A 12,312-nucleotide genomic window follows, 5' to 3' on the forward strand; every position below is an offset into this window, starting at 1 on the left:
GCTCACAACGTTGCGTTCCCCTAATAAACCACCTGCTTATATAACGGAATACAATATAGTCTCAGCCATCTTTTTTCTGAATATTGAGAGACATAATGGGTGGAAATGCTTTGTCTGCCGTTGCAGCTAAACGAGGTGCCCGAGCAGTGGCTCAGCACTACCGCTGACAAGACCCTGCCATTCACGCCACCGAAGCACATGCTTGTAGCCTTAACCGAGAGAAGCCAGCAGTTCGGGGTGCCGATGTAAAGACAGTAACTCAACTGGGTTCTGTGAAGGCTCGTTGCAAAACTTCGCTCCACAGCTCAACACAGCGTTTACGTCGCGAGGAAGTTCAACGCCACCCAAACATTTACCCTCTTGGTACGCGGCACTTCTGCCGGCACTGTGCTCTTTGAAGAACAAAAAAGATACGGGTGAAGCGAACTGCAAGAGGGTTTGGATGGCGTTGAAGTTTCTCGCGATGTAGAGGCAGTGTAGAGCTGTGGGCCGAAGTTTGACGAAGTAGAGTCAAGGCGGTGCCTTCGAGAAGACTCTGTTGTTCGCGCCGCCAAAGCAGAAGCTCCTCGCCGCCGCCGAACAGAGCTGTGTTCAAAATTTGCATTAGGGAGTATCGTAATCGTGCTTATTATTTTTAAAGCCATCGTATAGTAAGCCGCCGGGTAACCGAAAACAGTGGGTGTAAGAGGTAGGAAGAGTTTAAAAGTGGGGCAGAACGCGACAGAAATTTTCAAGTAATCACACTTGATTTTTCACAGGTATCAACGAATATGCATATATATATATATATATATATATATATATATATATATATTAGGTGCGGTCTCTTATGCCTTTGATGACGTGGTGCCACGTCTGTGGCGTTCAACTTACAAGGCGAAAGGTCGTTGTCTTTCTCGGCCTTTTAGTAAGGGTCTATTTTAGGGCAAACATTTCATTAAACAAAGCAGCTCAATTGTACCTTTTGCATACTTCTCAGCCAGCTCTTTTTCTTGGGGATTTTTTACTTTAGAGCTGAGAGTGTTTCTTATGAGGTCAGTATTTTAAAGGTCAGAGGAAATAAGTAATCTTAACTAAGAAATCTACATTAATTGCACCACAAAAAATTACTGCAAATTCGGAGACAATAATCGCAACAGCACAGAGTTGGTTTCTGTTCCTTAGGAAACTTTGTCTAATGTAAAAGTTTGTTTAAATTTAGCTCGGAAGCCAAGCTTACTTTGCAGAACTAGTGAGGACATAAGTAAGCAAAGCGCGTTTTACTGTAGTTACTTGAGTGAAGCTTTCGCAAACAGAAATTATTAGCGCTTATGTCGAAGAGAAACCGTACCCACTATCACTACATCGGCACAAGCTCGCGATACACGACGCGTTGTTAGGCAATGCTTATTAGTGCTGAAAGGTTATACCGTACTTCGTTCAATTGTGTCTGCATCAATACTTTAAATATGAACGTTTTACACACCGTGGAAGCAGTGCTTCGCAAGTGAACTGAGGTCTGGATATGAGCGCAAAAATTATTCGTAATCAATGAAGCCTGTAGATAGGGTTTCTTTCTATTCTCCTGATGTCACATTCAAAACATCGACGTAGTGCATATGCTCTATAGGAGGGTAGCCTTTGCGAAAGCTGACTTGGCGCTTTGTGTCACTGATGCTCAAATTTGGTATAATTCTTTTAAAATTACCTTAGAAAATACCTTGCTAGAAAACGAAAGTAGGCTGATAGGGTTCATATTTTTCAAGTCGTGCACATTCACTAACTTATGAATTTAGAGAATATCAATTTTGTTCCAGATGCTGTCTACGATCGATGTCTTAAGTAATTGGGCATACAGATTGGCAAGATTTCCTAGCACTTGTTTTTGCGGTCCATCAAATGTCTGCAGTTACTTCTCCGTCGCCTGTAGCTTTAGCCGTTTATATTGCTTACCGGCTTCATATGCTAACGGAATGTTATATTCTTCCATGTTAGTGCAACCGTCATTAGTGTCAAAATAATATCTACGGTATAGATCAAGAAAGATTTTAAGGCGAAAGCCTTCAATGACTCATACTCGCGGTGACCGCCCGTCCAGTCACGTGACCTCACGGTGACCATCTGTCCGTTACATCGCCCCTAGGTCACGCTAGGTCACGTGGCGCGACGTTCGCGCAAGCTGCTCTTCTCGTCGGTCGAGAAATGAATTCAAGCACGGCAAAATCAAATCAGTGCAAACGGCTTTCGCCTTCCCGCAGTTAAGAGATATCTAAGTGCCTCCAACTATTTTTTAGTTACATTTTTCAGTTCTGCTAACAGTTAGTTTCTTCCATTGGTGACTACTGGTAAATGTGCTGATCCGAAAGCACCTGGCTTGTCCACATCCTCCGTCTTTCGTCCCTGCGCAGTTTATCTCTAAAGAATAAGACTCCAACGCCTTAACTCGCTGATCTATGCACCTTCCCATCGAGCGAGGAGCACGTCGAGACACGCCTCTCTAGACTGTTGCAAACTAGTTCCATAGGCGCATTCAACGCGCAAGCGCAGGGTGCACGCATCAGCCCACGAAAGAATGTGGTGACACAGAACCCTTATGCAATTGTATATACTACAGTGCATTTCTTGTACATCGAGCGCTGTTTCGTGTACTAATCCCATGCCTTCCATCTGCTGTCTACTTGATATTTGTTTTTGCGCAATTACTTGTCAAGGAGCAATGTACTAACCAGCTCAACATATCGTTCTATTCTACACATCATTTCTTGTGCGATGAATACTGCTTCGTGTTCTAATCCTTGAGAACCGGGCCTGTCTGCTTCGTCCCTCATTTGTCTCTGCCATCTTACATGCCATGAAAGTCTGTTCCAACTATTTCAATTGGCGTTATGTACTACCGTTCTCTCTCTTTTTTTTTTAGAATGAACAGTGTTCTGTGCGAAATTCCGAAAGCCCCGGGCCTCTCTGCGTGCAAAATTTTTGCCATGGCTCTTGTCGATGAAATATGTACACGCTGGCTCATTTCTAAACTTCCAAGCTGCGGAGCCTTGTAGCCAAAAGAAAACGCTGTTTCTCCAAACACACCAGCATTTCACAGCTGCAGGATATGTCGGACAGTAGATTAAGTTGAAAAAATGAGTTGAATTGGTGCACACAGCATGTGAAGTTTTCAGGCGTCGACCATGGCGCCAAAGTCTCCTTTTGGCGAAGCATTCACTGATGTCTTGCTGCGTCGGCTGTTTTCAGGGGTATCTGGACAGTGTTGGTTTTGCCGCGGAACAATCTTACTGCACCGTCAGCCAAGTATTTTCCGACAATGCCTCTAGGTCCTGGTATGCACTGGAAAATGAGGCCATGACCCTTTTCCAGTGCCCGGTGTTGTAGACGTGATTTATCCGCAACTAATTGCTCGTGGTCTCCATTGTGTAAGACAGAATTGAGACAGTGTAGGGCAACTTCAGATTAGCAGAACACAGCTCATTTATTGGGTGTTTGTGGACCAATGTGCTGCACAGCCGCACAAATATCGGGTTATTCTTTCCCGGTGGAGGCTTCGGATGCGAGATTATTGGTGATAACCGACCTGTCTGGCACAAATGACCACGGTGAAAGCTGAAATATAGAGGAGACTGAGCCATCCGTATGCACATGAGTGTGGTCACCGCATTCGGCATGGAGTAAGGACAGTGTCCACTGTAAAAGGGCCGACGTCGATAAGTCCAACTTTTGCACTATGCTAGGAATTGCAAGGCACACACATGGCTCCCACAGACGCCACAGCACAGAGGAATATCGTGCCTCCGGGGTAAACTGTGATGAGTTGGACGTCTGGGGGGCTGTCACAACCGTTGTAAACGCCGTGTGTGGTCTCTGTACCGGCACTGACGCAAGTTGATGCAGAGAAAATGTTGTTAGAGTTCTATGTACGTCAAATGCGGATTGTCCTTGGTGATAGCAGCGCTTGCAGCTGTTGATACGCTGTCAGAGACCCCGAGGTATGGGCGAATGACTTGTACAGTCTGGAGGGCACGCAAATTCGTCTTAAATGCATCTAATACTAATTCAAGTGGCACCAACAGCTAGTGATTATCGTTTCAAGCGCATCCATTATAATATTAGGCAGCTTCCTCGCATCGCCGTAACTACATAAATGCATAAATGTACCATTGTACTATTATTTTCATTGCGCGCAATAATTCCCAATTAATACTTTCCCGTTTACCAACATGTGCTTGGTGCCAGGAAAAAGTGTGGAATTGTAAGATTTTTGTAACTACGAGTTCTGACCACAAGCTTATTTTACTGAAAAAGTACGTGAGGACCGCAGATGTTACTCGGCCTAAATGCAATATGTTAAAAACGGCGCTTTTCCTGTATCTGTGTCCGTGCATCTCTTTGAAAAGCGAACTCGAAAAGGCTCGCAAGGCGCTTGAAAGGCACCTCTTGAAAAGCGAAACACATGTTCACTGCTTTCAAATCGCTCCTAAACGCCTTAAGCAACCTTCTCTAACTTTCTTCTGTTTCTTGTATTTTGTTTGCTATTATTCCTGCTCTTCTCTTGAGAGATAAAGCCCAGGTTTATTCATCGGGACACGTTTCCGACAGCACGGGCCTGAGCGACTTCATGGCACATAGGGAAAAACGTGTTCTTACTCCCGTCCTCATTCCGTCAGAACTGATTTAGCCCACATGCTTGTAAAATGCGTCCTTCGTGAAGTCTTGGTGCTCAACGATTCCGACGGAGACATCGAAGCCACAGCTACAACGGTGAGAAGAAATGGCGACTTCAACAATTCTGTTCCCACTTCTCATTGGTAAGGGCCGCTGAAATTTGTCTTTTTGCACGTTCCCCGAGAAATCTTCTATGTAAAGAATGCGCAAATGTTGTTTCGACTACCGCTTTCACTGGCTGCTTTTATTACATTCTCACCGCTTCTTAGCGTAAACATTTAAACCAGTTTTCAAATGCCTGCAGAGACGCCAACAAACTGAAATGAGCTTTGTAATTTGTCCCTCAGTGCTATGTAATGGGCATGTATTTCCGGTATCTGCGACGAATCAGGTATAGCGCCGGTGTATGAAGATGCAAACAGGTATCGGCAAGTAAGTACGCAAAACGCTATGGCCTATAATATGAGCACGTTTTCTTTAGTGGCGTGCAGATTTTCTTTACCGGACTGGCAAAAAGCGGCGTCGAGCGAGTGATCACATTTTATCGGAACGCATGTCGGTTCTATGTTTTTCTTCCCAGTTTTTTCTCCAGAGAATGTAGTCTTCAACGGCTTTTAGATATAATTGTTATCGATATACCTGAATAAGCTGTTTACTGTTACCTGCCCGAATTAAATTAGTGAACTGGAATTTCTGAAGCTATGACCAGCACCACGGGAGCAGTATAGAATTTTATAAGGCATCTAGAGAGCTGTATACAGGAGTCATTGCCACAAAAGGTTGTTGTATAATTATGGCTGAAGTTAAGAAGCAACGGAAGAGAAAATATTGTAAGGTACACGACGACATGCGTCAGATTTTTGGAACTAAAATTTAAGTATTTTTTCTGCGCGCGGTCTCTGCCTAACAGCTTTAGTAAAAGAATCTTTGGTGGAACCACCTCACAATTTCGCAGCACACACCAGCTCTCAATACTCTGTTGAACAACAATGCACGCAAGTTTTATGAACGAAAGTTTGGACGAATTCTGGGCCACGCAGTTGACTCAAATGTCATCTTTTTCTTCAGTCCAATGTGCACAGAGCCACAGGAGAAAGAGAATAACATGTCTGTCTATTGGTTACGTCTGTTAGGCGCGGAGCATGCTTTTTTCAGGTAAAACATTTCACGTACATTTTCAGGTAAAACATTTCACGTACATTTTCAGGTGAAACATTTCGCATGACCAATCGGTACATGCATTGAGGTAGCGGTAGTTAGCTGTGGGGTTCTTATACTCAATGCGACAGTAGAACAAACTTGCTGTTGAATGAATGCTGTTGATTCTTTTTGGCTCATTGAGCTAGTTTAGCTCAAGGAGCTAGATATCTAAAACTCTAAAACAGCAGCCATCGCGGGAAGGATTACGCAGAATGTAGCCTCTTTGAGAAATGCAGGCGCTGTTTTGCCATCAATTTCTCTTCGGTCGAAGGGATCCTTATAAATACTATGATTACTTTTTCAGGTTCTTTGCTAAGAGATGAGGCCGCCTCACAAGTGGTCGGGCCAGAAGTACTTCCTATGCAGGTGGTAAGAAGGAGCTTCGAAATTGTTGCTCACCAGTGAGCTAACTTGGGGGTCATATTTTGTTCTATGCGTACCTCGGTAGGCCTCGTTTGGTTCAGTATTCTTTGGTGCCTCATGAAATTTCCTCGACGAAGTGAACAAAAAAGTTGAAAAGGCAGCAAAAACGAAGATATTTCTTTTGTGCTCTTCAAGGTGAGAGCGAAGCTTTATTCTGTTAACTAGCGCCTTGAAAAAGATTCCGACCCGCTATTTATTGACGCAACAGCTAGCCTGGACCACAGATATCACATATATACAAGAAAGTACCACTCCAAAAGCACGTTTGAGGTTATTTTCTCTGTATGACCACATGACAGCCCCGTATTGCACTACAACTAAAATATTGCTGGAATTTTCCGTGCATTTAACGCATACAGACATGAAAACGCGCAACATTTAACGCCAGAGTGTCAAAAAACTCGGGTCGCACAAAATCCGGAGTCGTCGTGGATCGGTGTCGTTAACGTGAGCAAAAAATACACGAAAACCTGGAGGGGACCTATCGGCTCCGCCTCAAGGGTATGACGCGATAGCGTATATAATGAACGCCAGATCACATGAACTATGTGGGCAGTCTGCCTCCTAGGTTTCTCTCTGAGGCCACCTGCTAGAGTCACCTTCGTGATTTTAATGCGAAAGCATTTCTAGGCTATGTCGACGAGGTCGTGTCCCCAAACGTTGTCCGCAGCAGTTGTGAAATCTTCATAAAGGGCAGCATCAAACGAGTGAATGTAGTCGAAAGAGGGTGATTGGAGGGTGACGTCGCGAAAACGAATTATGTCGATAGATGACTAGTTAATTAGAACCAAAAACATAAAAATGTCGAAAAAGCGCGGACATCGATATAGTGCGTGGACGGTAAAATAGAAATGGACGTGTAAATAGCAGCAAAATGTTTATTAAATACACATAAACTGTAGAAAAGAATTATAAAGTGTTTAGGAGATAAAACACAATTGAAGAGAATGATTAATTAGAGGTAATTGTGTAATTAATGAGAAGCAAAATGTTGTGAATGGGTAAGTAGAGTGAACGGGTATATGTCAGTGAGCGGGAACGACATGTGGAGCCAAGTTTGAAAACTCAAAATGATTGCTGGGATGAAATGCGGGTATAATCAGAGTTAATCGATAACCAATCAATCAAGTGAACGGGAAAGCAACCATTGCGCCCAATTAGAAAGGCGACCAGTGTCGAGGAGGCGTCAACCCTTTCGCTTTTTTCAAATGCCGGTAACCGCAGTTATCTCTAAATTTTTTCACTCATAAAGCCGACGCCGGATTTTCTGGAGAAAGGGCAACTGTAGCTATTGTGTTAAAATATCCAGAGAAGCAACCTAGCAGTCAGGTGCGCCACGTAGGTCACCTAACCTTGCGGTTTCATCCTAACCTGCATACTAGATTTAGAACAAACATCGCACCTTGGCAGGCGGTAGTTAAAATAACCATTTTTCACGAGAAATTACTCGGGAATAGCAACCTGAATCACACAAGCCGCAACTTGGCAGGACCTGCCATCACAGGTAAATGGGGATTATTTTAGCCGCTACACCACTGCGCCAGGAGGGGTATGAGAAATCCCATGGATCGATGAATGCAAAGTCGAGAATGACCAATCTCGCATATAAGGCCACTAACCGATTAACGCTGTCGCGTCATACCCTTAAGACGGAGCCAAATGTCCCCTCTAATTTTTTTGTAAACTGCTGACACAAAGCTTTATATCTTCTACATCTTCTATGCTTTAAAATCATCGCCGCTAAATTGTAAGCTTCTGAAGCTGATAAATCGCTGCAGCTTGTCATATATAGTTCTCACTCGAATGTGCCACTTTGTCTTCGTGAGCATTTGTTCGATGCGGCCCGTACACGAAATCAATATTTTCTAGTTGTGCTTTCTTCCCGTAGTAGGAGGAAGCTCATTTACTGCACTACACAATCTGACGCTACATGTGGCGTCCAGTCGCAGACAACTTTCAGGTTATTCATCGCTGTCGCTTTCTCCACTCCTTCGGAAATGCTCCTTTACAGTCTTATCTTATAATTCTTCTTTTCCGATCATTTCGGTCAAAATTTCTTTGAGTTAGAACGTTTTTACGGCCAAGTGGGTAAGGGTGCCAAAGCAGTTTTTGTAATTGTGTATAAAAAGGGAAAGAAATAAACAACAACGAAGCTGGGCTGAGTCGAAACCGTTGCATTCACACAGTACACATGAATACACGCTGCAATTGACATCAAATATGTTAACGCGCGGATCGCACTCTTTCTCATTTATACATATCTAAAAAGTGTGCATATATTTCCCAGGCACTCTAAATGTCGCTGCTCATTATTGACTTTCTAGCAAAAAAAAACTGTCGTCAAGGTTGACTGTCGGACGCGGTTTATTTCATGAAGAGGCAGAGTTTGAAGGACGAAGTTTCGGGGTTCAGAACGATTCATAAACTTAAGCGCAACGTACAAGATAACAATTTATTTAAAAGGTCTCATTCCAAAAGTATCCCGTCTGTTTCTCTAGATGCCAGTACCGTACACCATGTGTCGAGTCAACGTCAACGATATGGTGCCCTGCACGGTGAGCTTACCACTTTTTTCTTTGTTTCCGCTGCGGAAGCGCAGTATGAATTCTGGTAAATTAAAAGCGGCCATTTTTTCATTGCTCAGCTTGGAAAACGGGATATGTAACAGGTGTCATTATTGTTTATGTGTATGTGTGCCCCGCTTTGTAATTTCTTGCAAGGCACGTGGGGGATTCAGACAGGCGCCAAAAGCATCGCACCTTGCACAATATTTTTGAATTACACAAACGTTCGAGATTCCGCACACATGCCTGCATTGCGCACGTATGGCAAAAAATATTAATGCTTTGAAGGGTTTTGAAGATACATTTCAGAATTCACGTCTGAGAGTTTCTGACACAAAGCTTTGTCTTTGCTAACTGCGGCAAAGAAATTTTGCGTTTCATAAATGCGCTAAGCGCTTAATGAAGAGCCTTGTAAAGAGGCGTCCTGCGCATTTAAGTGCAGAAATATTCCCAACTACTGGCTTTGAACCAGCAGCACATGAGGAGCAGGTAACCCAAACTGTACCTTCAGCTTACGAAGAATGATTATTACTGGTATTAAGTCACGTAGAAAGACTTCAAATGTAGCCACGTTTGCACGCTTTTGAGTAAATTGGTTTGAGCGCTCGTGTTGCAGTATTTGCGCTGAAAGCAGACGCACATGGAGCCCTTACTGCCTTGTAGTGACTTTTTCTTGATATGTGAAATTTCTATCGTTCACCCAGTTATTCTGGGGCTACTTTCAAGTGCTTGCGAAAATCATTGTGCATCTGTAGCTTTGGCCCTCTTGAAAAGCCAATAATACACTCGCCAATATCATATAACGTATCTCAAGCTAAAATCTAGCAAAAGTATATAAAATAAGATCTTTAGCCAGAGCAGATTTTACGTCACAAGCGATTGTCAACACACACCGGACAGTACTTTTGCACGGCTTTTAGGTGACTAGCCTTCAAGCAATCAACTTCAAGTGTGCTTGGCATTCAGTAAGAAATGACTTATTTTAAAATATTGCTTTCAGCAATGCTCGAAAAATAGAGCTAGTGTTTTAAATGGAAATAGAAAAGCAGGAAGTTGTCGCACGTGAGAAGGATTATACGAAAAATTGAAGCGAACAGTGAACAAATAGAGAGCGTAATTCTAGAGTTTGTGACCAACTTCACTGAAATTCTGCATTAAGTACTCGATGGCTTTTTGTAGCAGCTTCATTCCAAGCATTTAATTTGTAATGTCTCGAAGTTGCACTTATGACGCATCAAATCCTGAGAGCCGTGCTTCAGACAAAATACAGAGAACGCAAAGTATCTCTTTTCTGCATAACCTAAAAGAAAGCGCGCACTACATATGAGCGTTAAAATGCCAAAACGTTGAAACAAGCGGACAATATTGTTTATCTTGGTCTTAGATTATGGCGTTTATAAAGGCTATAGTAGGTGTCATTAAGAACAAGCACTTTTTGCTGTAAAAAAATTTAGGCACAGAACTTCTGAGCACAGTCAGAAGCACAAAAACACGTTAAGCTCTTCGCGAGCTTTATGTAAGCAAGATGTAAGAGCCCACAACTACCCGAGTTGATCACTTTCAGCTTCGGCAAGTTCCGACAATATGGCTAGCACACATCCGCAGCAGCTATAGGCACAACTAAGCGGACGCAACCAGCAGCGCACCACAAAAAGACGTGGTAGATTAACAACAACACATACGAAAGTGCAGTCTATCTTCGACCTATGCGCCTCTTTTAAAGGTATACATGCTGCATCGCGTACCTTCATGGTGCACCGACATAGCACCTGGTTCGGTAAATTTACGGCGAGAGCTATTAAGGACGCGTTTTCTACGCCTTAAGCATGGTGGCCGTAAAACACCACTTGACGTCACACCTGACGTCATAACTGTTCACGCTGAGTAGTCAAAATACAGTGATGGCAATGATGTCTCGGTAAGTTTAACTAATTGTCAGGGATGCAGATTAGATCACAACGACAGCAATCATGAGGCCACGAGTTCCGTCTTCATTGTCTGTATCACTCTTCCTTGTTTCATTCACTGCTCCTGGCGTTCGCATTGCATGGATTAAAATGTGTGAATATCCGGGTAAGCGACCATGTGTGACTCAGAGTGGCACACATGAGGCACAGTTGTGAGCGATGCATGCCTAACCTACAACCCCACTCCTCAAACGGGCACCGGCGGCCTTCAATCTCGGGTTCCCACGGGAGCGCATGCATTCCTTCAGTGAACTGACGCAGGCCTGCAAAACCTAGCGTCGGCTGTACCCCCCCCCCCCCCCCCCATCCCTCTCTCGACAATTATCATCAGACACTTTGGAGGCGGCTGGAAACAGGCACCTTACCCTCCCCTTATATAAGCTCGCGCTACCACTAAGTCCACACAAACCACTCCTGCACCCTCTGCCACAACCCCAAAGCCACTTTCGATCATATCCTTTTCCTTTGCCCGGCGGATCCTCCCCGCTGGGCCTGGAGCACCTTACCACTTGGGAAGCTTGGGAGACCCTACTGCGCTCCGAGGACCCGGACAAGCCAGCCATCGCCACAGGCCGGGCTGTCAGCGTCATGAGCCTCCGGGACATGAACGTTTGAGTGCAGTGGAGCCGTGCGGAGGCCCAAGGACCTGCGCATCCTAAACTCCCCTGTGTGTAATAAAGTTTCCACCACCACCACTCCTCTTCCAGACTTAACCCCCTGTCCCCTAAAGGACTGCAAACGGCTATGCCAGCATTTACAGCAGCACGCACTTCTGACAAGAGTAGCTGAACTCTCCAAATGACGTCCACATGTCGCCACGGTTGTGCAGACATGAAGAGTAAGCTTTGTGTCAATTTTGTTTCTCTGCGCAGGTGTCGCCATACGCCCCAATGTGCCCTCAAATGAGAGGCACCTGCTGCAGAGGGTCTTGTGTCTGCACAAGCTATCCAAACCCGTGCATCATGGGTAGCAGAGCAGCCGTGGAGCCTGCCTACCTTGGATTCAGGGCCAAGAGGGATGCTCACCACGACGAAAAAACTGGGGTCAAACAATGCTTGCAGAACTGCAGGAATGTCTGTAAAGCGCCTTCCTGCCAGAAGAATCAAAATCGTAAAACGTGCAAGAGCAAGTGCATGCATCGATGCCGAAGCGAGTGCCGCATACTTTATCACCACTGATGTGCCACTTCGGCAACAGTGACTTTCTGGAAGTTAAGTGAATAATAAAATAAGGTGAAACAAAGGCCAAAGTAATGCCTCTCTTATAAAACCGCTCAACATTGGGGAACAAGTTGATGTAAAAAATCACCTGACCACAATAGATACTCTACTCCAAGTGTCCTAATGTGGGTAACTTGCACGCCAAAAGTGTCTGAAAGGAAAGACTCGGAGTTCGTCTAATTACAACTAGCAGTGAATATGCGCAAGCGGAAGAAACTCACTGTGAGCTGCCAGGCGCGACCGCACACACCATGCAAGTGCAGAAGGAGATTTTCCCCAGTTCACTTGGGC

At 44.4% G+C, this 12,312-nt stretch overlaps 1 protein-coding gene across 1 annotated transcript; it reads left to right on the forward strand.

Moving 5' to 3' along the window:
* Positions 1-6,156: 6,156 nt before the first annotated feature.
* On the forward strand, positions 6,157-12,043 carry LOC144135184 (uncharacterized). Its single transcript, XM_077667928.1, has 3 exons — positions 6,157-6,216; positions 8,769-8,825; positions 11,674-12,043. The coding sequence occupies exons 1-3, from the start codon at positions 6,208-6,210 to the stop codon at positions 11,977-11,979; spliced, it is 372 nt and encodes a 123-aa protein (XP_077524054.1). The 5' UTR covers positions 6,157-6,207; the 3' UTR covers positions 11,980-12,043.
* Positions 12,044-12,312: the final 269 nt, after the last annotated feature.

Source organism: Amblyomma americanum, chromosome 5 (assembly GCF_052857255.1).
Source record: "Amblyomma americanum isolate KBUSLIRL-KWMA chromosome 5, ASM5285725v1, whole genome shotgun sequence".
NCBI classification, from domain to species: Eukaryota; Metazoa; Arthropoda; class Arachnida; order Ixodida; family Ixodidae; genus Amblyomma; species Amblyomma americanum.